Source organism: Euprymna scolopes, chromosome 43 (assembly GCF_053919585.1).
Source record: "Euprymna scolopes isolate OS-2025 chromosome 43, ASM5391958v1, whole genome shotgun sequence".
Taxonomy (NCBI): Eukaryota; Metazoa; Mollusca; class Cephalopoda; order Sepiida; family Sepiolidae; genus Euprymna; species Euprymna scolopes.
Genome location: NC_136524.1, coordinates 8,396,525 through 8,424,239, shown reverse-complemented (window position 1 = coordinate 8,424,239; position 27,715 = coordinate 8,396,525). Strand labels below are relative to the sequence as shown.

At 33.8% G+C, this 27,715-nt stretch overlaps 2 protein-coding genes across 13 annotated transcripts in view; both read right to left on the bottom strand.

Annotated features, from left to right (window-relative positions):
* Positions 1–1,077: 1,077 nt before the first annotated feature.
* Positions 1,078–5,188, bottom strand: LOC145268385 (uncharacterized). The gene is made up of 4 exons (XM_080123941.1): positions 5,155–5,188; positions 4,080–4,195; positions 2,349–3,726; positions 1,078–1,103 (listed from the first exon to the last, which is right to left on the bottom strand). Exons 1-4 carry the CDS (start codon positions 5,186–5,188, stop codon positions 1,078–1,080), a joined length of 1,554 nt encoding a protein of 517 aa, XP_079980067.1.
* LOC145268164 (synaptobrevin) overlaps positions 4,085–27,715 on the bottom strand; it is a 112,003-nt gene continuing 88,372 nt past the window's right edge. For 6 of the 12 annotated variants that reach the window (XM_080123365.1, XM_080123367.1, XM_080123364.1 and 3 more), the window contains 2 exons: positions 10,022–10,049; positions 4,085–7,101 (listed from right to left, as the gene is read on the bottom strand). In XM_080123365.1, the coding sequence (XP_079979491.1) occupies positions 10,024–10,049 (26 nt within the window). In that variant the 3' untranslated portion in view covers positions 4,085–7,101; positions 10,022–10,023. The remainder of the gene's footprint in view (positions 7,102–10,021; positions 10,050–27,715) is intronic. The other 6 variants (XM_080123370.1, XM_080123369.1, XM_080123372.1 and 3 more) reach the window with 1 other exon arrangement.

Genomic DNA, 27,715 nt, shown 5'->3' with positions numbered 1-27,715 from the left:
GCATAAAAGTCGACTGTTGGTTTGCCAACTCAAAAACCAGAATCTTTCACTTGTGTTTAATCAAGCATATATCTATGAATTATTGCAGGTGATATTCATAAGACAAATCATTGAATGTGCACATTCAATGATGGAAATGCTAAATTCATGTGAAACAATTTCTGATATATCTATATAATAAAAAAAATATATAGAATTTTTATCAACAAAATAAAAAAAAAAAAGTCTGAAACACAGAATTAAATGAACACAAACTTTATTACATTTTTTTCATTATGAACAACTACAAGTCATAAGTCTAAGATAACAGCTTGTGCATCTTAACAGAGGGGTGCATCATAAGAGGGGGTGCCCCCACTGAAACAATTCAGAGTATTAATAATAATAAAAAAAAAGTATGTTCAACAAAAAACAAAATGTTAAATGACTGACTGGGAGTATGGGAAGATTAAAAAAAAACCTGTTCAAGCTAGGGACGTGAATGTCTGTCTTTGACTTGTATGATAGTGTGTGCGCATATAAGCCCAGCCTTCTGTAGGACATATGTATATAGATATACATGCATATCTATATATACATATGTAATAGAGAATCCTCAGTTTGTACGACTCAGATCTACACAGCCACCTTAGCTTGTAAAATAGTTGGACAGTCAACATCCTTTTCATCAGTAGTAGTAGTAGTAGTAGTAGTAGTAGTAAGTGGCTACACTACATACACACACACACGCACAGGCTAGTATTATTACCCCATTGGGTGACTAAACACACATATCCTTTGTTTATGCACATGTATTTTTTTATATTAATAAAGTCTAAAAATATGCCATTTACCGGCTGCAGAAGAAGGTTATGTGACAACAAGATATTTAGGTGGCGGTTAACTCCCGCCCCCTCCCCCAAAAATCCTTAAAAAAATTTTTTTTTTAATTAAATCAAAAACTGCATCCCACCCCCTCCCCACTAATGATTTTTTTTAACAACACTCAATGACAACATCCACCAGCATACCATGTTTCAACCTAAAATCATAATGGAGTGGGGATGGTTGGGTAAAGAAAACAGCAAGAGAATGTAGCTAAGAATCAGTGAACTGATAATTTCCTGAAGAACAAAAGTTTATAGAAATTAAAAAGAAAAGATGGTGTCAGATTGAAGATAATTTGTTGGTTTATGGTTCCGTTTGTGTGTGTGTGTGGGGGGGGATAACAGTGGAAAAAAACCCTGACTGAATGATACTCCACTTCACCTGGAAATTTGTGGGTAAATAAATAAAATATCACAGCACAATTCGTGAAAAATGCATATTATCATTGACCAGTTAGAGCAAAAAAAAAAAAACATGTTGATTGGCTTATGGAGAAAGATGTGCACAGAAGACTAGTAAGAAAAGTGTGCACAAATGAAAGGGAATAAAGAAAGAGGAGAGAGAGAGAGCCGAGAAAGAGTGAGGTGAGAGAAAGAGAGAAAGAGAAGGGGTATGTATATATAGAGAGAAGGGGTGAGGACAGAGAGATAGAGATAGAAAGTAGTAAGAGTATTAAACCAAAACATTCTCTGAATGGAATTTCCTAACCCTCATTTCCATTATATTTGTGTGTGTGAATGTAAAGAGAATGATACAATATTTTTTCTCACCTTTTATTGAAAGGGAATATTTAGATTAAGACTCTCCATTTTTTACAGATTTCTTTCTTTTATTATTACAGTGGCATGCTTAGAATGGAGAGAATATGAATAAAGGAGAGAAAGAATTATTCTTTCATATTTCACACACACAGAGAGCGACCGAAAGCTAGAGAGAGAGAGAGAGAGAGAGAGAGAGAGAGAGAGAGAGAGAGAGAGAGAGAGAGCGAAAGCTAGAGAGAGAGAGCAAAAGCTAGAGAGAAAGAGAGAGCGAAAGCTAGAGAGAGAGAGAGAGAGAGAGAGAGAGCGAAAGCTAGAGAGAGAGAGACCGAGAGGTATATATATATATATATATATATATATATATATATATAGAGAGAGAGAGAGAGAGAGAGGTATATATATAGAGAGACCGAGAGGGAGAGAGAGAGAGAGGGAGACCGAGAGGTAGAGAGAGAGAGGGAGACCGAGAGGTAGAGAGAGAGAGGGAGACCGAGAGGTAGAGAGAGAGAGGGAGACCGAGAGGTAGAGAGAGAGAGGGAGACCGAGAGGTAGAGAGAGAGAGGGAGACCGAGAGGGAGACCGAGAGGTGGAGAGAGAGAGGGAGAGAGAGAGAGAGAGAGAGAGGGAGAGAGAGACCGAGAGAGAGAGGGAGACCGAGAGGTAGAGAGAGAGAGAGAGAGAGAGAGAGAGACCGAGAGGTAGAGAGAGAGAGAGAGAGACCGAGAGGTGGAGAGAGAGAGAGGTGGAGAGAGAGAGAGGTGGAGAGAGAGAGAGGTGGAGAGAGAGAGAGGTGGAGAGAGAGAGAGACAGAGAGAGAGAGAGACCGAGAGGTGAAGAGAGAGAGAGAGAGAGAGACCGAGAGGTGAAGAGAGAGAGAGAGAGAGAGACCGAGAGGTGGAGAGAGAGAGAGAGAGAGAGACCGAGAGGTGGAGAGAGAGAGAGAGAGAGACCGAGAGGTGGAGAGAGAGAGAGAGAGAGAGACCGAGAGGTGGAGAGAGAGAGAGAGAGAGACCGAGAGGTGGAGAGAGAGAGAGAGAGAGACCGAGAGGTGGAGAGAGAGAGAGAGAGAGAGAGAGAGAGAGAGAGAGAGAGAGAGAGAGAGAGAGACCGAGAGAGAGAGAGACCGAGAGGTGGAGAGAGAGAGAGAGAGAGACCGAGAGGTGGAGAGAGAGAGAGACAGAGAGAGAGAGAGACCGAGAGGTGGAGAGAGAGAGAGAGAGAGACCGAGAGGTGGAGAGAGAGAGAGAGAGAGACCGAGAGGTGGAGAGAGAGAGAGAGAGAGACCGAGAGGTGGAGAGAGAGAGAGAGAGAGACCGAGAGGTGGAGAGAGAGAGAGACCGAGAGGTGGAGAGAGAGAGAGACCGAGAGGTGGAGAGAGAGAGAGACCGAGAGGTGGAGAGAGAAAGAGAGAGACCGAAAGGTGGTGAGAGAAAGAGAGAGACCGAAAGGTGGTGAGAGAAAGAGAGAGACCGAAAGGTGGTGAGATAGAGAGAGAGAGACCGAGAGGTGGAGAGAGAGAGAGAGAGAGACCGAGAGGTGGAGAGAGAGAGAGAGAGAGACCGAGAGGTGGAGAGAGAGAGAGAGAGAGACCGAGAGGTGGAGAGAGAGAGAGGTTGAGAGAGAGAGAGAGAGACCGAGAGGTGGAGAGAGAGAGAGAGAGAGAGACCGAGAGGTGGAGAGAGAGAGAGAGACCGAGAGGTGGAGAGAGAGAGAGAGACCGAGAGGTGGAGAGACCGAGAGGTGGAGAGAGAGAGAGAGACCGAGAGAGAGAGACCGAGAGGTGGAGAGAGAGAGAGACCGAGAGGTGGAGAGAGAGAGAGACCGAGAGGTGGAGAGAGAGAGAGACCGAGAGGTGGAGAGAGACCGAGAGGTGGAGAGAGACAGACCGAGAGAGAGAGAGAGACAGAGACCGAGAGGTAGAGAGAGACCGAGAGGTAGAGAGAGACCGAGAGGTAGAGAGAGAGAGAGAGTGAGAGGTAGAGAGAGAGAGATTGAGAGGTAGAGGTAGAGAGAGAGAGAGATTGAGAGGTAGAGAGAGAGAAAGACTGAGAGGTAGAGAGAGAGAGAGACTGAGAGGTAGAGAGAGAGAGACTGAGAGGTAGAGAGAGAGAGACTGAGAGGTAGAGAGAGAGAGAGAGAGAGAGAGACTGAGAGGTAGAGAGAGAGAGAGAGACTGAGAGGTAGAGAGAGAGAGACTGAGAAGTAGAGAGAGAGACTGAGAAGTAGAGAGAGAGACTGAGAAGTAGAGAGAGAGACTGAGAAGTAGAGAGAGAGACTGAGAAGTAGAGAGAGAGACTGAGAGGTAGAGTGGGAGTGACACCGAGAGGTAGAGAGAGAGAGAGACCGAGAGGTAGAGAGAGAGAGAGACCGAGAGGTAGAGAGAGAGAGAGACCGAGAGAGAGAGTAGAGAGAGAGAGAGACCGAGAGGTAGAGAGAGAGAGAGACCGAGAGAGAGAGTAGAGAGAGAGAGACTGAGAAGTAGAGAGAGAGAAAGAGAGAGGTATAGAGAGTGAGAGGTAGAGAGAGAGACCGAGAGCTAGAGAGAGAATGAGAGAGAGACTGAAGGCCTTAACTTTCTTGTTCAAGCCTTCAGACAGAGAGAATCAGAAAATGGATATAAGCATAGGTAGAAAGGAATAATATATAGAAAGTGCTTTGAATTTAAGATAAGGCCAAAATATTTTAAAGTGATGCAGGAAGGATGGTCACAGAGGAAACTCAGAATAATTTTTATCAATCATCTAGGTTCTTTCTGATTCTATGAATTCATATACACCATAATCCAGATGATTTGAAGTATGACATTCCAATAAATCCTCTATGTCATCCAACCATCGATGTAAAACACTTCAGTGACAGAAAAAGGTATTTTGTTTTGCTTGACTGAAAAGAGGCTTCGTTTATGAAAGACCATTTGGTTGTTGCAATTATCATAATGAAGCACTCCTTGTTTTCTTTTTTGATACTCACAATAATTTGGAATGGAAAATAGACTTTTCTTCTTTTTCTTTTTTTCGGCTGAGAGCTGTAAAATATCTCATAGCTGCCGATATAGTCAAGTTTTTTGTTAGTTTTAAATTCAGCAGTGAGAGATATCAAAAATTAAAATGTATAGCTCTTAAATTGCATATTTATTAACAGGATGAGGAAATCTATTTTCCTCTCCTTATTTTAAGTTTAAAAAAATAAATAAAATAAAGACAGAATAGACCACAGGAAATATGAGTGAGAAAAAGTTACAAGTCAAATCAATGTCTGAGGTCAAGAGAGCCTGAGGTCAAGACAGACAGTCAGTGGTCAACATATTTTGATAAAATCTAAGAAAGAGGAAGATGTGGCAGAGGTGAAGTAATTTTGAGATAACATTAAAAGATAAGGGAGGAAACAAATTATGAGAGGAGGAGGAGGAGAAGGGGGGAGACAGCAAAGTCAGATTTCATGCCCATATCAATTGCTAAACTATTGAAATAAAATGAAATTATAAAGTTTATTAGTCAAATACCGACAAACACATCGCAATACTAACCTATATCACCAAACGATGATCTTATAAACCACATACTAGCATACAGAAAGAAAGGAAATGGGAATTGATCTGTTGCACGCGTTCTAAAGTGAGTAAGTTCAGAGCAGTGAACAGAGACTTTAAGTGACAGAAAATGGGTCAAGTGTTTGAAATGGTTATTAAAAATATTAAATTTCATCTAATAATATTTTTGTTGTTGTGTTTTATTGATCTCCAATCAGCAATGTGTGAAGAGTTTAGCTATCAAAAAATGTATTTAATCAATAAAAAGCAACATCAACTCAATGCGGAAACATTTTTTTTTTCTCCATTTAAAAAAATTTTTTTTTTAATTTTCAATTCTATCTAAATTTAAATAGAGTGACCAATATAATTAAGCAAATATACTTTCTGTGAAACTTCAGAAAGATGGGATATTTTTTTCAAAGATATTTAGAAAAGTAAGACAAGTCAGTTCTTTAATAACGCACACACACACACACACGGATATATACACATCTTGTAATTATTATGATGAGTAGCAATAGACGTTTTTTTTTTGTTTTAAGTTAATAGTAAGCTACCATTTTTTTCCTCCATTTAATTTAAGATTCAAAGAAAATATAGGGAATAAAAAAACAAAAAAAAAACAAGGTTTGTTATTTTATACACATTTACTTGTGTGAAATAACGTATATCATATATATATATATACATACACAACTATATTATACACACATATACACACATTATGCACATTTAAAAATGTTACTTTTCAGATCGGAAACTGATGGAGAAAGAGGGGGAGAACTATAAGATAAATAACAGGTTATATACTAATTACTGAATCGGTCCATATTTAATAAGGTCTATATACAACTGATATTTCAAACAATCTTTGTTTGAATGTTAGAAAGTAGGACCAAAACTAAATTTACTAATAGTCAGTGTGGGAGTTATTGCTGATAATGCAATTTGTAATGCAAGAGATGAAGAGAGATAAATAAAAAGCAAGTAAACTGATTAGTTTTTGATTTCATGTAAAAAAATTTTTAAATCATACACAGAATATTTGATTTAAACAAAAATTTTATTCTCATCTTCATAGGATTTAACATTGATTAATAATCAATAAGGATTGATATTGCATTGTTTTCCGTTTTTACATTTTGCATTAACTTTGTTAGAATTAAAAACGTTTTTTTTTCTTTTTTAGATCTGACACATTGAATGAAATAACAAAACAATAAATTGATTCAATAAATTAAATAAGTATTATCAGTAATGGCTCCCCCTTAACTTTTTGAGTGGGCACATGGTCGCTTAGGAGTTGGAATGTAAAGTAAGGCAAATAAGAGAGAAAAGGGCTAAAGAATCTGATAAAAAATAGCTTATGTATGCAACACATGCATGCAGAAACAAAAGGCATAAGAGAAAAAGAAATTTTAAGAGAAAGAGAATTTAAGAGAGATAAAAGTGAGAGAAATATGCATTTATACACACACACACATGCACACACAGCAGAGGAGAATGATGGGATAGCTTCAAAGATCTTTCATGTACCAATAGAAAAAAAAAATGGGAAGGGGAAACAAAAAGTAAATCTCGGATATGTAACAACCAATCAGGATCTTTACAATCATAACAATAATAATAATAATAAACAGTAAATTTTAATTATCATATTAGTAATGATGATAATATATGTATATATGCATATATACACCAAAGAGCAGAACAAATATACAGACAAAGCCCACGGATGTGTACACACTGCACTCCCCCCACCCTTACTACATCCAGCTGAAACAAGAGACGCCCGTCCATTCTTCTTCATCCATCCATCTGTCTCACTCCCCGCTCCCTACAAATCTACGCTATATAGGTTGCTTGGTCCAAGTAGAGTGTCCTGCCACAAGAGCCAGATGCTTCAGTTGCCGCCTTTTTTGTTATCATTCACTGTCCATACTGAAAAAACAAAAAACAGGAAAAGAATTAAGAATTCACATCAGATAATTACATTTATATTTAATAGCAATAACTGGAAATTCCAATGAATTTTATTACTTTATCTAATTATAGAAGATATTAAAAAAGAAAAGAAAAATAGAAATGGAATTACAAGCTGCTGTTAAATGTGGCAAAATATACAAAGATTGGCAGTAACGTAATAATTTTTAGATGTGGGTGTGTAAAAATAAAGTAAAAATCATAAATTTCTCAGTTAAGGTTAAAATTATGTGAATGGAAAATTCCCTTAGTAATTACGCATAGAACTAGAGATTTATGTAGGGAAGTTGCATCACGGGTGGAAGTCCGAGATGACATGTAGAGAAACTGTGTTTATCTCCCCCTCCATCTCAAGGAAGGGAATGGGAAGCTTATACGTAATCTTACAGTGGTGAGGAAAAAAAAAAAAGGAACATGAAAAGACACAAGCCATTGGGTAAGATGGTTGTTTGAGTTCATTTTTGTCATGTATATTTGCAACTAATAGGTGAGAGAGAAAGAGGGAGACTGGCTATCACCTCACCAGAACAACTGCAGAAATACAAGCAACTGATTTTGCTGCCAAAGTGAGAACTGTGGGTATGGAAGAACACGCTAATCATGTTCAAGTAGCAATTATACACAAGAAAAAAAAATCTAACAATCTAGTTAATACATACGTACATGTATGTATGATGCAGATGATACGTTTGGAATTTTCAATTGTTAATTTTATGTTTTTTACTTTTGCCATTATGAAAACCACTTATATTTCCATTTTTTTGTAAAATAATTGATTATAGACAATTTTGAGGTAATCGAAAACAAATATAAGACTAAATAGTCTTAAAAATAAGCGACAACATTCTGAAAAAAAACAAAAAAAAAAAACATTTGTTACAAAGACAAGCAATTAGAGAATACAACAATCGGACACAATAGTAATTTAAATTTAATGTTTTAGTAATTGGAAGCCAGATGTACATTTTCAGCATCCTAAATTTTCTTTGCACCTTTTTAAAATGAATTCAATAACCAGTTTTGGCCAAGTAGAGCTATGGCAGTATAAATACTTAAAAAAAGTCTTATTTGCAATATTAAGTGCTCATCTTTATATTTCTAATTGAACTTTAAAACAATATTTAGAAGTAATTAATTTACTAAAAAGTGAAAGAAATCATAAAATAGTAGCTTTACTTCAGTTTGCAGAATTAAATTACTATTTAATCCCATTAGGTAAAACATTTTGCTTCTACGTATATACATTGATGCAAAAACGTTCATGAAATGTAATGAAATAAAACATTAAATATTTATTATTTATATCTATTATAAAAGGAACTTTGTGTGAGAGTTTGTTCCATATGAAATTTGAAACAGCTGGACAAATTTTTTAAAATTTCACACAAAGGTACTTGATGTGTCTAGGATGTGTTCTTAGCTAGGTTTTGTTTCATATGCGTTTGATACGTGTCGAAAATCAATAATTGAGGAAGTCCAATTTTGACAAAAGTTAACACTTTTATACGAACTAACATCACAAGTGCATTTGAGGAGTTTAATCACTGCACAAGCAGAAAGGTTATACCATATAAAATCAACTGTAGATTCTTTTATAAGATGGGGGCGCATTTGAAATGAATGTGTCTGTTCAGAGCACAATTGAACTATGATACTTGACTTTTGCATTTAAAACTTTAAGCGAAACCATTATTTACAGATAATTTTATAAAAACAGTAGATTCTCTAGAGTGCACTGTTGACTACAATGTCTTGGGGACTAAGTCACTCCAAAGAGTCATGTGAACCTTACTCCTGATACACTGCAAGGGTTAGTGGGTCCATAACTAGAACAGGCAATCAATTGATTTGATTAAAAAATAGGTGATTTCACAAATTTTGATGACAGCATTCGGAACATTTGTCAATCCTCACTCCATCCTGGACAACGCTGGGTCTCCCTGCTAGTATTTAATTAGATACAATCATCTGATGAAATATTAGCTTCATGTTTTAGTTGCAGTATTTACTTCATTCCCATCAACAAATTGAAACATTAATTAAACGGTGTAGAAATAGCAAAAATTAAAAGATATCCTTTGAAACTTTGCAAATACTTTTGTTTTTAACTAACAATTTCTTTTCTCTTTTGTAATAATTTCAAGACCTTTCTTTAAACTGTATTTATCATAATTATTTGAAACTATAAAACCTGAAATAAATAAAATTTAAACATATGCCATTTTTTTCCCCAAAAAATACATTTATTAAGACATTATCAACTAATATACTAAGCTATTCATTTTATTCTAAAGTTAGGTCTTGTTTTGTATATCTATGAGATGTTCCAAAAGTAATGCCACCTACTTTTTATTCTGCCTGAGTGGATAAAAGAGGACTGCAAATTGCATTGCTATGATGACTGAACTTATGCATTTATTACCTGAAAGTTTTGTCTCTCTGTTGCAAATATTGATAGTGTGAGACTAAGAAAGCAGCCCTTGAAGAGAAGTGTCATTAAATTTTTGGCAAAAATGCATTGAGAATGGTGATAACTATGTATAACAAATTCTGGAACACAAAAGGTCAACTGTTTAAATGGTACAACACCCATCTCCATAGCTCTTCAATTTATTGAGTTAAAATAGGAGGCTTTACTTTTAGAACAAACCTTGTAAAAAAATTTTTTTAAAACATTAGTTTATTTCTCGGCTGTATTACATTAAAAATGTGAAAATTATTTTTGGGTACAAAGAAATAGTAAAAAATGGCTAACTATAAGTATGTATTGAATATAAGCAATGTATATTCAGCTTACAAATGTAGAAAAGTAAATTAAAAAGTATAAAAAAAGAAAAAATGCACAAGACAACATTAATAATTACTAAGAAATAACTACCGTTAGCCGTATTTGTTGGCTACCCAGACTGCAAATGCCAAGGAGAGGGCGGCAAGAAAAAGAAAAGAAAATTGATTTGTATCAGAAAATAAAAATGTATTTGTATCAATAAAAAAATTAGAATTAAAAAAAAAAAAAAACTGAATGTAAATACAAAAAACATAAAACATCAAAGTAAATGAAGTTTCTACATTTTTTAATAAACAATGTTACATATATTATTTTCCAAATTAGGTAAACCATCATTATCAGTATACCATACTTACTATTTAGACAAAGAATAAAATTTCCATCACACACAAAAAGTAAAAGATGCACAAACGTGAAAAATTCATTGGGAAACAATGAAACTGATAAAAACAATTCACAGCTAAAAGTGCTCTTCATGGGTAGATAACCATGTGTTCATTTCATTTATTCCCTTAAATTTAAAGTTTGTCAGAGTTTCTAGCTCAGACATGAGGAAGCGAGGTATAATTAGTTAGGAGTGTGCTGATGAATCATTAAGGTGAAATTTAATCCGGTAAGGCTCAGGGCCAAACAACACTAGTTGATTGGTATTATCCGCACACAATAAAAAAAAGACATCTCTCATTAGTTTTGAAATTCAATCTTGCCTCAAATTTATACAAATAAAATCAGTTGGCATTCTGCTTATATCAATGTGTGTAAAATTCATAACTTTAGTAATCCTAATAGACATTTAAGCTGGCAACATTAAGTAAAAAAAAAAAAAAAGCTTAGCATTATATTTAAAAAAATAAAGATCTAGAATTTAAGCCATTAGATTATTTTATTTTTGTAACAATTTCTGAACCAAGTCAATTTTATTTTTGTCCAAATCTAGAGTGCTTTTTGTAGGCAACTGGATTTTTCCCACATTAAAAACTAACCATGTTGGTAATTGCCTTCATGAAGAGTCAAGTAAATAAGGACTAAGAATTTCTAGTCAGAGTACAACTTCTGAAGATTTGTGTTTTGATTTTTTGTGCACAATTGAAATCTATTAAAGACAGCTGTCTCTGCGAGACAATTGAAATTGCCACTGATTAAGCAGATTAAGGTGAGCATATCAAACCTAGGTCCTCCAGAGAACTATGTGAATCAAGTTTTATGCTGTCAGAAGATTAAATTTTTTGCAGAATATATTTGTTACTCAGAAACAATATGCACACAACTAAAAAAGCATAATTTTTCTTAGCAATTATACTAAAAATTTATATAAACTTTAATTTTATGAAGTTTAATTTATAAGGGTTAAAAAAACTGCAACTATTTTTCTTTCATAAAATAATCAAAATGCATGTTTTTATTACAATTCAACTGTAGACACAAACTTTCTTCATATTGCTTACTCATTCCTGCTTCTCTGTGTGTAACTTCCATGCATTAAAACACATGTAGTGCAACAACAATATATTGAAAAACAGTGATTTATAGAAAACAAATTATAAAATAAAATTACATAAATAGAAGTTGTCAAATGTAACCTTAAACAATTACTTGTAGTGCAAACATACTTTGTCCAGAAAAGCTACAACAAGTCGTTTTTTTAAAAGAATTATTGAACTAAGGCATTGGCCGTATTCATAAGATGATATATTGTTAATAACATGCTATTTCACAAAAGAAGCTTTAACATGCAATAAATAAAACATCCAAACATTCACAATGTATCGAGAAGCATACACACTAAGTGACATTTAGTACAAGTCTTTGTGAGATGATAGAGTAGAAGATATAAACTACAATGCAAGCACAAGAACACATTTTCTTCAAAGTTATAAAATGTAACTTATTCAAGTAGATCCTGGAATTGTAGGTGAACATTTGTATTATTCATATTACTATTCTCATCAGGTTGTGAATCTCCTGGGGGTTAAAGGTTCAAAACGTGATTAAGATTAACAACAACAACACAATTTACACCTCTACTACATCATAGTGGATAAAACAAGAACAGAATACCTCATTAACTAAATACAAGGCTCATTTTATAATTGTGTATAGCTTCTACAGTCCAAGGAGTTCTTTATTTTCCATCTCAGTGCCAAATTTTGGTCTCCATGGGCATCCATAAAAGATGTATTATCACTTTTGTCTCAACAGAAAAAAAGGCAGCATTCTTTATCAATGTTTCTGCACCATTGAACAGTGTAGCAGAAGAACCATGGCAAGCCTATGATATTCTGGCTCAAAAATAGCCTTGGACAAACATAGATGTAATATCTTTTTAATAGCTTGTTGCACTTTGATATTTCTTGTCAATATGTTTGCTTGACTGAAGTTAAAAAAAAAAAAAAAAGCGAACCTGAACTAGGTTAGAGGTACATCTGAAATATTGTGAAAAGAATTATGATGAGAATGATAGTCTGAATAATACAAACTTATTGAAATATGCCAATAAATGTAACCAATTTAAAAAACATTTTCTTTGCAAGTGATTGCACTCGGTACCATAGGAGTGTAGTAAAATATAGCAATGCAGCCAGTGATAAAACATATCTTTTGTGCTCACTACGAATTAACTTCTAAAAAAATGACATTTCCTTCAATTGATTTAATAAGGCTTAGGCTTGGAAATGGAAAGATGAATGATAACTTGTATTGCTTTAGACTTAGATGTTATTCCCAATGTTTTGGATCATATAATCTCAAACCTACAGGTGTATCATCTAGTCAGACTGAATTTTGAACAGAAGCTTTAATTTAATCAAAAGAGATAAGTAATAATCAGTTCTAAGTGATAATCTTCTGGAGGTTGAAGATACAATACACTGTGCATGTGAAACTAAGAATACAACAGTGAATTACTTAAAATGTCTACCCGATCATGACTAACATAATGAGGAATTTACCCTTGTGAACTAGATAAAGGTTTCTGTTCAAAATTCCCAAGTTTGACAAGATATAAGTTACATCTGCCATAGTGGTGTGACAATAGTAAGAGTAGTCCAAATAATCTGAATAATTTAAGATTTATTTTCAACTGTTCAAATAGATATTGTTACCAAAAAAAAAAAAAAAAAAAAAAGTTAGTCTTATCAAATAGACTTAATTTTAAAATGTTAATATATTTTTGTTGAATTTGAAAAAATTTTGCAAATTCACAAAAAATTTGAATACATATATAATAATGCATAAGTGTATATACACACACGTCCTACCCCCACCCTCCCATTTTAATTTTTCCTTACAGCCTTTTTTATCAATTGAGAAAATGCAAGTAAATAAAGTAAAGAAAAATAATGCTTAGAAAAAAATAAAGTGTAAATGATTTATTTTATATACAACTCTAATTGATAAAAAAAATAATCAAAACTAAATATTGTGCTATTTCTTGTGATTTGAAATGTAGTAAGAAACTTGATGAGCAGGTCACCAACAATTGTTTGTTACTTGTTTTATTATTTGATATTTTCATTTTTTCAATTATTGAAATAAGTTTGACGCGTTTCAGACAATTTTTTTTATGTTCTCTCCAGAAATTTTGTGGAAAGAGACTTGGAAGAGCCATTTCGAGAATAAATACTCTTCTCAAGAAGTGAAAGTAGAATATGCCTTTAAATTGCCATTTCTTCTAACTTAAGTGTGCTTTACCCTTGGTTTTGCTGGGGTTAGATCAGGGTCATTGAGTGGGAACTGAGGTGGTGGGTGTGTAGATGTTTGTTTTACTTTTTTATCTTTAGTTTTCCTCTTCCTTGTGTGGAGGTGTGGCAGGTGTTTGCATAGGTGTATGCTTTTTTTGTGGCCACTATTTCATAAGTGTGTGTGGATGAGAGCATGCGAGTTTTTTCTTGTATTGACTTATGAAATATAGAGTATATTTCATAGTTTAAATAAGCTATGTCTAGTTTCTGTTTTTTGTAAGGGAAATTTATTTAATTTTGATTTTTAAATTTTATTTTCTTTCTATTTTGACTTCTGTTTAAGTCTTAAGATATCCATAATATTTGGTACTGAAAATACTTACAATTAATTATAATATTTGAATACTGTTATTTTATTGTGAATTTTTAATTTAGTATTTTTTGGATTCTTTTATATAGAATGTTTTATTCATATTATATGGAATTGATTAAAAAACATCTGTTAATAATAAAAAAGAGCGATATTTATGAATAAAGAACAAGATGAAGATAAAAGTAAGAGTAAAATAAAGAATTTCGTAGTGTTGTTGTTGGTCTAATAGTTCAGTTTGGCTGATATTGCTCAATGCGTTACATTGAAGACAAGAGGAATTTTTTGCCTGTGTATGTGTACATGTACACCTGCTTCAATGTGTCAGTTCTGATTTATGTATGGGCGTGCACACATGCATGTTTTGCATTTTGTTGGTTTGTGTTAATATTAAGATCTGTTCAATTCAGGAGTGAATTTTGTTCTGAAATCTTTAAAAATCGGTTGAAAAATTGTCTGAAATGTATTAAACTTAATTAAATTTGAAAATATGAAAATATCAAATAAAACAATTGATATGAAAACATATCAATTGTTGGTGATCCTATTCATTGAAATATACATTTTTTCTCTTGTTGCCCTTAGGGTCATACATTATCTCTGTACTTCTTATATATACATATGATTGTTTGATCTTTACAGATGGTTGCCGTCCTGCCCAACGAAAACCCCACCATCTCACATGACCATGTAGGTGGCTCTTCAAACCAGCAGCTGACTTACATGGCCTGAAGCAAAGAAGATACAAAGTCAAGTGTCTGCACCAGGTTAACTGTACCACTCTGTGGTATGGGGTCCCTGTGCACAAAATTTGCTTCCTCAGACCAACAGTCGACTTGCACTTCCTGCCACACACCACACAGGTTGTCTCATCTGGTCGTGGAGGTGAGGGTATATAAGGATATCTTTTGTGTGACTGTGTGATTCTCATATCCAGCTTTGGACAGTAGAAAATTCACACATGTTTCACACCTCCAGTCAGCGCCACAAGCATCCTATCCCTTCACAGACCCTTTATGCAGATTTCTCTTAAGCTCTGCCTGTTCCAAGTTTTTTGTCTCCAATACCTTGCAACCCTCCGAGACAACTTTTCACTACTCACTCCTATTCTCAGCTATCTCTTCCCATTTCTTAACATTTATTCAAAGTTTCTTAAGAGTATATATATTTCCCCAAAACCTCTGGGCTCGATGGAGGGGAGACTAAAACTTACTGCTATAGTTTCAAATGGTCTCAAATAACAGCAAGGGGAAACTTCATTTCAAATATTTCTCATGTTATATCTCCCCTCTTTTGGAAATAGAGTACAATTATGAATATATCCAATATGAAATAATTTTTATACATTGTGAAATTTACTTTATGAAAACCAAAGATGGGAGATATAAAATGAGAAATATTTGGCATCAAGTCTCTCCTTGCTGCTATTTCAGATCATTTTAAACCATAGCAACAAGTTTTAGTCTCCCCTCCATCGTGCCCAGAGGTTTTGGAGAAATATCAGATATTTTGTAATTCATATGCAAAACTAGGTAAAAAACAAATGACTATGATTGAAACATTTTATAGCTGTAAAAAAAAAAAAAAAAAAAAAAAGGCTTTGGATGATGGAGGATCCTCCTAATATACGACCCTAAGGGCAAATGTCACATAGTGACCTGAAATGTCACATACCCCCCACTACACAATTCAGGTCACTATCTTTCAGTTAGCCTTCAGTTGTTAAATTCTAATCAATAGTTTGGAATAGCTGAGATTTGGAATATATAGAATTGCAATAAAATGAGGGAATTATATATATATACACACACATATATATATATATATATCTATATTTTTATAAAGTAATAGGGTTCGTGTGTTTCTGTCTGTGTGTACAGCTCTCCATCATCAACGAAATATAAAGGAGGTAAGAGGGTAGATCTCTCCTGGTAGAGAAACATTAGAACCCATTTTAGGATGTTTCTGTTAAAGGAGACATAAGAATCTTGGCCTAATTTCTTTATATACTAGTCTACAAACCACCCCCATATCGAATGACTTATGCTCATTTGCATATCACATTATATTAAATCTCTTTAACTAATTACCTCGACCTTATTACATATTGGAAATATTCTAATCATTTCAACTGTACTATTTACAAAATCTATTTAACATTTAATTATTTAATATATTTTCATTTAATTTTATATTCGATTTATTTCACTTTACGTATATTATCAAAACAATTCATTGGCGAGCAAAGCTTTATGTTTTGGGATTGTATTGAAAATGTAATGGAAATTTCAATTTCGTTCCGTTTTAATCTTTTATATTTTACTTGCCAATATAATTGAAAGAATACAATTCAACTATCGTAATTTTATATAAATAAACAAAAACAAATATTTTAAAATAAAACTTTATTAAAAAAGAAATAATTTTATTTTTAAATGAAAAAAATCAATTTAGTAAAATAATTGTATTAAACACCCCCAGCCTTGTCAGCAAACCTGTAAACCTATAAAAGTTAACATTTCGAATGTAAACAGTGATTTTTCGATTTTGTTAGCGCTTGCCGCAATTAAACACAATTAAAATGGAACTAACTTTATTTCCATTCTATTTTTTAAACAACCCCCAAAACATAACGCTCTCTTCCAGTTATAGCCAATTTTTTTTTAATTAAATAAAACAGGTCAAAATAAACAGATAAGCGCATTTTCTTTTACATTTTTCTTACAAACATTGTCATTTAACCAACTGCAGGATATCGTTACTTTTGTGGGGTTGTTTTGAAAATGGCACGGAGATTATAATTTCGTTCCAATTTAATCTTTCTGGTCGAGCCTATTTCGAAAGCCTGTTTATCATAGATTTGAACTACAAATAATTTATTACATTTTGATTATTACTATCTTAAGACTTAAAGCTTATATTTATTTCATTTTTCTATTTATATATTGAATTAGTTATTTCCAGTCTTATTTAAACTTAGTGCTTTCTTTAAACCGGATGAACCTTTTATAAAAATATGAGTTTAACGTAAAGAACACGAACAAGGTTTTATTCAACTGAATTTCTTCCAGTTTACTAACAAAATATATAAATTTAAAAGAGATATAAATAATAAAATAAAAAGGTTATGTAATTTAAAAGAAATACACGTACTCACAAAAGCAGAACTTTTTTTTACACATTTTTTTCTTTAAAACCATAACAATGAGACTAACAATTACCTAGATCTTAGTAATTATTTGTTTTAATAGAACTGTTTTAATTGTACTGTTTACTTAGTTAACCTAAGTTGGTATTACATTTATTTTACAGTTACTTTTTTTTTTAATTATTACTTTTAGACTGTGACGTTTACACCCGGAAGTAATGAGTCACACGTAGGTCGCTTTTATTCATTCCTTTTGGTCAAGATCAAAGTGTAGTATCTGTTCTTCAGATGCTGCACTTCATTTTCTTGTTCTCTTTCGGTGGAGGAGAAATCCTTCACGACTGAGACAATTTTTATTTTTGTACCTTTTCTCCACGTTAAAAAACGACCCTGGTGTCTAACTCTGTCCCGTGGGGAGGCATAGTAAATAGGTACAATATAATTGTTTATAATTGTACTATTCAGAAATATTATTTATAGTTCGTCCATTTCAGTTAGTATACATTTCCTTTACGCTTAATTAATTTACAATCATTAATATCGTTAAACAATTCCGTTTAAAACCGAAATTATGCCACCCAAACGAAGTAGAAACGAAAGTGAGGAAGAAAGAATGGAAAGATTGGAAGCTAATAGACTAAGAGTTGCTGCAATTCGCTTCAATGAAAACAATTCAGATAGAGAAAGACGTCTAGAACTTAACAGGATACGTCAAAGAGAAAGGAGAGCAAGACTGTCAGATTTGGAAAGAGAAACCCAACATGAAGCTGACAGAACTAGACATGCTGTAAGTTGGTTAAATTCATCACAAGATGAAATTCAAGAAAGGCAAAGATATGCACTGGAAAGAGAAGCAATATTACGATCGAATGAATTATATGAGGTAAGTAGACGTACACAAGGTCAGTTGAGAGTGGCTCAACGACATCAGAATGAATCGGAAACCCAACGAAGCTTTCGCCTATACCAAGGGCAACAACGAGAGGCTGCATGGAGAGAGAGTATGACTTTGCCCCAGCAATTGACAGAAAACGAGGCAGCTAGACAACGAATGACTGCTTTGAGACACCATGAAATAGAACACTGCAATAGAAAAGGATTGCTCTACAACAAAAATGACTCTCTCACTACAGCTGATATAGGAAAAATGGACAAAGTATGTCAACATTGCTCAGCTGTAAAATTTAAAGGAGAAACCCCTGGTTGTTGTTGTTCTTCTGGCAAAGTTGTGCTTGATAGCTTTCCACCACTGCCTCAGTTGCTTCAAGATTTGCTCTCCGGCAATGGTCCCATCTCTAAAGATTTTCTGCAAAATCTACGCAGTTATAACAATTGTTTTGCAATGACATCATTTGGTCACAAAATTGCGGCAGTACATGGGTGGAATCCTTCTTTTAGAATTCGAGGCCAGGTTTGCCACCAGATTGGGAGTCTTTTACCACCTGAAGATGAAACAGCAAAGTTTATTCAAGTCTACTTCTTGGATAGTCTGGAAGAGGAACTACATAATCGGGGACGTGACAGTAGACTCAATAGAGACATTCTCCAAAGTCTGACTGAATTTTTACATGAGAACAACAGCTTTATTTGTCAGCTGAAAACAACAAAGGAGAGGATTGAAGAAGAACACTTAGTAGAACATAAAGTTGTCATAAGGGAAGACCGAAGGCCGCAAGAAGAGCATCCACGGCGATTCAATGCTCCAACAACAACGTATGAGATTGGAATATTAATGGAGAATGAACCAACAGCTAAACGGGATATTGTCTTGCGTTTTAGAAATGATACATTAAAATGGATCTCCGAACTACATCCCCTCTACGATACTTTAATGTACCCGTTAATGTACCCCTATGGTTCTCCATCTTACAACATCTACATGAAGGCATTCAATGGGCGAAAAGTTATCCAACAGCAATTTTATTCGTACCATTTAATGACTCGGCCTGGAAACTATTTTCTCTGGTACCGAAGGCTATTTCAACAATGGCTGGTGGATGTGTACTGCAAGATTGAAACAGAACGTTTACAGTTCCTGAGGCGTGAGCAACAGACCCTGAGAGCTGACAATTATAACAACTTGAGAGATTCAATTCTTAGGGAGGATGGGAATCCAGAACAGTTTGGTCAACGAGTTGTACTTCCGGCAACTTATACAGGAGGCCCTCGATACATGTTTGAGCGTCAAAGTGATGCCATGGCATATGTTCGGCGAATGGGCCGAGCCGACCTCTTCATCACGTTCACAACAAATCCAAAGTGGACAGAAATTACAGAAAATTGTCTTCAAGGGCAAGACCCTCAGGATCGTCCAGATATTGTTGCCAGGGTTTTCAGGCAGAAGCTAAAAAAGTTACTTGAATTTATTAAAAAGGGAGGATTTGGCAGGTTGAGGGCTTTCCTGTACAGTATTGAATATCAAAAAAGAGGACTGCCGCATGCACACATCCTCACCTGGCAGGCCCCAGAGGACAAACTTCTACCAGAAAAAATGGATCTCTGCATATCTGCAGAGATCCCTGACAAAGAGGAAGATCCTGATCTTCATGCTAAAGTGATGGCACATATGGTGCATGGACCTTGTGGACCATTTAATCCAAATTGTCCATGTATGATTGACAACAAATGTTCCAAAAAATACCCAAAAGAATTTCTTCAGTGTACCAAGCAAGGCCAAGACTCTTACCCCAAGTACAGGCGAAGAAAACCAGAAGATGGAGGCCAGACTGGTACAATAAGGATGAAGAGAAATGGTCGGTATGTTAATCAAGAAATAACAAACCAGTGGATTGTTCCGTACAACAAGGTCCTCCTTCAGCAGTTCAACGCTCACATTAACGTAGAAATTTGCAGCTCGATCCAAAGCATCAAATATGTCCTCAAATACGTGAATAAAGGATGTGATCAAGCAGTGTTTGAACTACAAAGAACTGATGGAGCAGCTAACCAACAAGGCCAAGTACAAAGTCACATTGTGGATGAGATCCAGCAGTTCCAGAATGCAAGGTATGTCGGCAGTTCAGAGGCAGCCTGGAGGATATTGGAACATCCCATCCATGAACATTTCCCCCCAATTGTACAACTTTCTGTTCATCTTGAAAATGGGCAGCGTGTCATGTTCTCAGCTGATACTGCTCTGGAACGAGCCCAAGGTCCACCGCCTGCCACAACTTTGACAGCATTTTTTCAACTCTGCCATGAGGATGACTTTGCAAGGGGTCTCAAATACGTAGAAGTCCCTGAGTTTTACACTTGGAACAAATCGACAAAGAAATGGATGAGAAGAATGCGTGGGGTACAAGTTGAAGGTACTGAAAATGATGATGTATGGAAGGCACCATGCATTGGGAGAATCTACACGATTAGTCCAAAAGCAGGGGAGTGTTATTTCTTACGCCTGTTGCTCAATGAGGTTGCTGGTCCAACTTCATTTCAAAATTTGCGAGCATACAATGGTCAGGTGTTTGAAACATACAGAGCAGCGTGCCTTGCTCGAGGCCTTCTAGAAAATGACCATCACTTGCATCAAGCAATAGGAGAGGCAAGTGCCACTCAATCACCTTCAAATTTGCGAAGCCTATTTGTGATAATTTTAACAGCCTGTGAGCCAAGAAATCCTCTTGAGATCTGGATGGCTTTTCGTGATGTAATATCTGAAGACATTCTTCACAGATACAGGCAAGAAGTTAACAATCCAGAAGCAGATTTTAATGAGGACATCTACAATAAAACTCTTTGTCTAATTGAAGAAAAAGTTCTCCTTATGTGCGGTCAACCATTAGCAAGCTATGGATTACCTGCACCAATGCAAGGGAGAGATGAAAGACTCGCGAGAGAGTATCAACGTGAAGTTACTTATAATCTTGAAGAACTTCCCTACAAGCAGAAAATATGCAAGAAAAACTGACCGATTCTCAAAGAGAAGTTTACAATTCATTCATGGCAATGTTGGAAGCACAAGGTGAAATGAACAAAAACATGATGTTTCTTGATGCTCCAGGTGGTACGGGCAAGACTTTTGTAATCAATTTGATCCTTGCAAAGATTAGATCCATGAGAAAGATTGTGCTTGCAACAGCATTCAGTGGCATTGCTGCTACTCTACTACAAGGTGGCCGCACTCTTCACAGCACTTTTAAAGTACCCTTGGATACTCATCGAATGGATCAGCCAGTTTGCAAAATTACTGGTAACTCAGCCTTGGCAAATGTAATTAGAGACACCTCTGCAATCATTGTAGACGAAGCCCCAATGACGCACAAGAGTGCTTATGAAGCAATTGACCGAACACTGCAAGACATCACAGGAAACAAGAATCCCATGGGTGGCATTCCAACCTTATTTTGCGGTGATTTCCGTCAAATCCTCCCAGTGGTTAAAAATGGCACAAGGGCTAACATTGTCAATGCAAGTTTGAAACAATCCTATCTCTGGAGGCACGTTATAGTGAAGAGACTGACTACTAATATGAGAGCCTATATCTCTGATAACACAGCTGCAGCAGACTTCTCAAAATTGCTTCTCCAAATCGGTAATGGTCAGTTTCCTATCACTTCTTCACCTGACACAATTAAGATTCCAACTGCGCTTGGTAAATGTGTCGGTAATCAGAAGCAACTGAAAGACAAAGTGTACCCAGACCTGCAAAACAATGGAAAATCACCGGATTGGCTTGCTGAGAGGGCTATTATTTCGCCATTAAACAGCAATGTGAATCATTTGAACAATTCAATAATGGATGAATTTCCAGGAGACACAAAGCAATACAAGTCAGTTGATTCAGCTACTAATGAATATGAAGCTGTTCACTACCCTGTGGAGTTTTTAAACTCTTTGGAGATATCTGGAATGCCTCCACACATTTTAAATCTCAAAATTGGATTGCCAATCATGATTCTTCGATCCTTGGAACCGCCAAAAACAACAAACGGAACCAGATGTGTTATCACCAGATTGCACACCAATGTACTTGAGGCCACCATTTCCTGTGGTCCCTACAAAGGCGAAACCGTTCTACTGCCAAGGATCCCCTTAGTTCCATCGGACTCAGTACTTCCATTTAAATTCCGGAGACTCCAATTTCCTGTGAAGGTGTGTTTTGCAATGAGCATAAACAAAAGTCAAGGTCAGACATTTAACACCATTGGCGTAGACTTGACATCAGACTGCTTCAGTCACGGTATGTTCTACGTCTCCATCAGCCGGACAGGAAGTTCAGAAAAACTCTACATTCTGGCTCCAAATCAAAGCAGCAGAAATGTAGTTTACCCTGAGGCTCTTTAGTGAAAAGTTCGAGAAATGGATATGAGGAAAAACTGACATGATCTGATTGTGGTAAGTTTTTAGTATTGAATGTGCAAGATAAAATTTAAGCAAGAGTTGAAAATGACTTCAATGAAAAATTTACTATGTAACATCAAGTAACCTTCCTTTTTGATGAAAATGTTTTGTGAAGTTCCTGATTGAATTTCAGTCACTACAAGAGGTAGTTAAAATGTTAATCACCTTATGCAATCGTTGCTCTTACAACATCAACTTACTGGAAAGGTGCCCACAGATTTTGGTACCCGAGTGCGCAACAAAGCTCCGTGCGAAGCACGGGTATCTTTGCTAGTATATATATATATATATATATATATATATATATATATATATATATATATATATATATACACACATTGTATTATATATTAATAATGGTTGTATCAATAGGTTTCCTAGATATAAATATAATGAAACTTGCGTGATTGAAGAGTGCTCAATGCAGGACAGAGCTGGTATATAGTCTGTTTATTTTGCAAACATTGGTTACATAAGTGCATACATGTTTCAGTGGAATCCCAATGCAAGGATAACACCTCATTAGACAAAAAACAAACAAACAAAAAAACAAAATTAAGAGAAAAAATTACATTAGTTTTATAAGATATTTGTGTGTGATATAAGGAAGTGGGGTGTGTACTTTTTGAATATAAGGAGTAGGGGTTTTTGGAGAAAGGTGTGATGGAGGAATGGAGTAGGGGTGAGGGAGGAGAAGAGAGTACGATTTCATGTGGTTAATCTGTTATTCTTTTAACTTGGCAGTTATTTATTGGCCTAAACTTTCGCTTTGATCTGAAGTAATATTATACTCTTTTTGTCACTAGATTTTTATGGTTGTTTCTATTCTTCTGGTGGCAACTTCATCTTCCTCTTGAAAAATTTTATTTATTTGTTTTTTTATTTAATTCCTCGTTTTTTTATCCATTTATTTGTTTCTAGTTTTCAAATTCTTTATTTGTTTGTTAATTTATAAGATATATATCCATATGGTCAAATTAGCAGTTAGTTGAAAAGATATATGGGCTTATTTATATGATTTAAATAAAAGGTGGTATACTGGTAGTCATATTCACTCTTCTATTTATGTGACTGAGGTAATTATTGTGGCAAAGATTTTTATATATATATACATAAATTTAATTTTGATGGTTGTCATTTTATTCATTTTGGTTCTTTATCCTTTCACTAGAATTCATGTATATATTTGATAGATTTATATGCTTCTTTTTTAGGGATGGGCTCTTTAGACCATACACATGCAAACAGGTGCATAATATTATATATTTATCTTTATTTGTGAAGTATTCTGTTCCTAGAGTTTTCTAGTGCTTAGTTATCGTTTGGGGTCAATTAATTAATACATAAGTTTGGGTCATTAATACATTAATACATTGGGATCAATTAATTTATACATAAGTTTGGGTCATTATCGTTTAGGGTCATTAATTAATACGTCCTGAGACGGCACTCACTGAAAAGCATTGAAAAAAAGACTAGCATAAATAACTTAGCTAAATTAAGGAAGGAGCCATCCCCTCAACACCATCTTAAGTGTTTAATATTAAACAGACAGAAAAAATTTGCCACCAACCAAATAAAGATGAGTACATAAAAACAATTAACTAAAATAATCTATGGGTCTAGAACGCTTGTAATTTGAACGTTGATATATACCTCCAAGAAGTATTATCGTAAAGCAGCTTTACATTAGAATACCAATCTCATAATTGACCGCAAATGATAACTAAGCACTCTAACTAGAGAACTCTAGGAATGGAATACTCCACAAATATAGATATATAGATATACTATTATGCACACTCGTTTGCATATGCATGGTCTAAATAACCAAAACGAAGCATATAAACTTATGAAATATATACATATTCTAGTATTGTGGAAAAGATAAACAACTCAAATGAAAAAATGACAACCATCAAAATTAAATTTGTATATAGATAAAAAAATTGCCACAATAATTCCCTCATACACTGCAGTAGAGGAGAAAATGTAGTTACTGGTATACCACCTTTATTTAAATCATATGAATAAGCCCATATATCTATTCAACTAACTATTAATTTGACTGTATGGACATATATCTTATAAATAAATAAACAAACGAATAAAGAGTTTGAAAACTAGAAACAAATAAACATAAAAAATCAAGGAATTAAATAAAAACAAAAAATAAAAAATGAAAAATAAATAAAGCTTGTCAATAGAAAAATGAAGTCACCACCAGAAAAATAGAAACAACCATAAAAATCTAAGATAGAGAAGTAGTGACAATAAGAGTATAATATTACTTCAGATCAAAGCGAAAGCTTAGGCCAATAAATAACTGCCAAGTTAAAAGAATACCAACACCTCTTCACTGCAACAGATAAACTAAACCACATGAAATCGTACTTTCTCTTCTCCCTTACCCCTGCTGCATTCCTCCATCACACCTTTCTCCAAAAACCCCTACTCCTTATATTCAAAAAGTACGCACCCCACTTCCTTCCATCACACACAAAATCTTATAAAACTAATATAATTTTGACTCCCACTTTAATATTGATTCTTTTTTGGTCTGATGAAGTATTATCCCTAAATTGGAATTCCACTGAAACATGTATGCACATATGTAACAATGTTTGTATAATAAACAAATATATATATATATATATATATATTACAATAGAAAAATGCGAGCATGAAAAGTAATATGGTTGAGCTTAAACATGGAAAGTAAAGGACCAGTTGTTAAAACTGGAACAGAAAAGAATAAGATATTCTAGTAAAAAATATAAATTTATAACTTAAAATATTGCAGCATTAAGAATTGATTATATAATGTTATAAATTGAATTAAAAAAAAAAAAAAAAAAAAATCATGATTTTTCCAGGCTTCCAATAAATTCATTTGTTCTTTGTTTAATTTCAGTCTTTTTTTTTTTTTTGCCTCCATAAACACATGTAATAACAATGTATGGCACTCGTCTGCTTTCAATAAAATCCCAATTATTTCCCTTTCATGCTTTCATCCTGTTTCACTTGTTACTTCTCTTTTCAAGACAACAGTGAATTAGTCGCAACAGTAGTCGCTGAAGCGACATGGTTGCTATGGAAACCAGTCATAAAAAGCGTCACTAACCTTACATATTTTTACAATTTTGAACACCAGAAAATTCATAACTTTTGTTTTACGGAACAAAAATTTAAAATCTTTTTTCACAATATAGCTGAGACAGTGATCTATGAACTGTAATAATTGTTTGAAATTTGGCCAAAAAATGAGTGAGCAGTGAAGCTTTAAAGCTAAATGACTAAAACTGCCACTTAACCATATATTCAAACACTACCATGTTTGAATGATATATTATTTATGAGTTGAAATATCAGATTTAACACAAATGGAAAAGTTTAGTCTAATTATAATAATTAGCTAGTTATAAATATATATCAGGATTTATATTTCTGACTAAAGAGATCAATGTATTTAGCATACAGAGCAAATATTTAAGATTATGGGGTAAACATTTCTAACATATATAATTATTACTACCCTTTCAAAGTTTGGAGATTAATTTTAAAAAATTTAAATTCATCTCCAGACTTTGAAGAGGCAGTAATAATAATTATTTGTTAGAAAAAATTCCCACATAATATATATATATATATTATTTAGTAATGTGATTGACAATTTAAAATTCAAATTAAAAATCTGTTTCATAAGAAGGAACAACAACAAAGGCAATAATTTGTACGATCATTTCGGAAAACAATGTTTTTATTGTGATAAACATTAAGCCATGGACAATAATTTTGACATATAGTTTTTTTTAAACAAAGTCTCATCAGCAAAAATATTGGGTGGGTTTTTTTTTTTAATATATGTAAAAGACAACATAAATAAACCTAGCATTTTAAGTAAGGCAGATGTATCTGGAAAAAATTAAAATAAAAAGGAAAATATTTACTTGATAAGCAAATTAATATGGGTTGAGGATAAAAAATAGAATAAAATTATATATCTAAATTTGGTTTAAATATAAGGTTATAATAATATATTTTTAATAAAAGTTAAGAATTATATATATATATATATATATATATATATATTTACCTTTTAATTCTCTGCCTTTTAAAAACCGTAATTATCGTCAAAGCATTCATTTGGATGTTGATTGTAGCTTATAAACGCATGAAATGTTGAAGCCCCTCATAGATACAGTAAAATCTTTAATAAGAACACAATCAAAGTGTCTTACTCAACTATGCCAAACCTTCATCAAAAAATAATTAGTTCTAACAATAAAAAAATTAAGATACAAAATACAAATATACAAAATATAGCAGGCTGTAACTGTAGAAGAAAAAATAGATGCCCTCTACAAGGCTCATGCAAAATAAAAAATGTAGTCTATAGTTGCACAGTCTCACAAACCCCAAATTTAAATGAATTTAACAGCAACCATAACTCAACCACTATAAATAACTACACCAACTTTAACCAATCTACGAATCAAATACAGACCAAACCACCACATACCAATGCAACCCCTAATCTACCTGAAAATAATTACATTAAACAAGACACAATCTACTTTGGTTCCACATCTGGACTTATTAAGCATAGAATTTCAACCCATAAACATTTCTTTAAAAACCTCTCCGTGTTGAATCAAACCACCCTATCCAAGCATATTTGGCGACTCAAAGATAAGAATATTTCATTCAATTTGAAATGGCAAATAATAGGATCATATAAAGGATATACACCAGGAGATAGATTCTGTGCACTTTGTACACAGGAGACCCTAAAGATTTAAAAATATGACAGTATCAAAAATGGAACCACCCTCCTAAATTCAAGAGAGGAACTTATTTCTGCATGCAATCATAAATGTTGGTTTAAATTTAACAAATATAAACCACCATAAGTCATTAAAAATGTTACTTATTAATATTCAATCTTGAAAATTTAAGTTTAACTTGACACCTTTATTAATAAAAATTTTGATCAATATTATTATTAATATTAGTTTATCTGATATATGTACCATTATTGTATATTATTTAAATATATATTTAACCTTAACCTATACTATATTTATTAATTTCAATAAATAAATAAATTATTAAATACTAAATTCAATAAGTTCAAAATGGATTATAATATAAATAGAATAAACACTAATTTTGATTATTTAATTAGAGAAATAAGATTATTTGATCATTTAATTAGAGAAATAAGATTATTTGATCATTTAATT

Excerpts from the sequence above, each read along its gene's own strand:
- LOC145268385 (XM_080123941.1), bottom strand. The coding sequence starts at position 5,188 with ATGTGGTTTATAAGATCATCGTTTGGTGATATAG. Across the intron at positions 4,196-5,154 it reads ATCATCGTTTGGTGATATAG|GCCTTCAGTCTCTCTCTCAT; the intron begins GTTAGTATTGCG and ends AAGAAAGTTAAG. Across the intron at positions 1,104-2,348 it reads CTCTCTCTCTCCACCTCTCG|GAAATTATCAGTTCACTGAT; the intron begins GTCTCTCTCTCT and ends TTTGTTCTTCAG.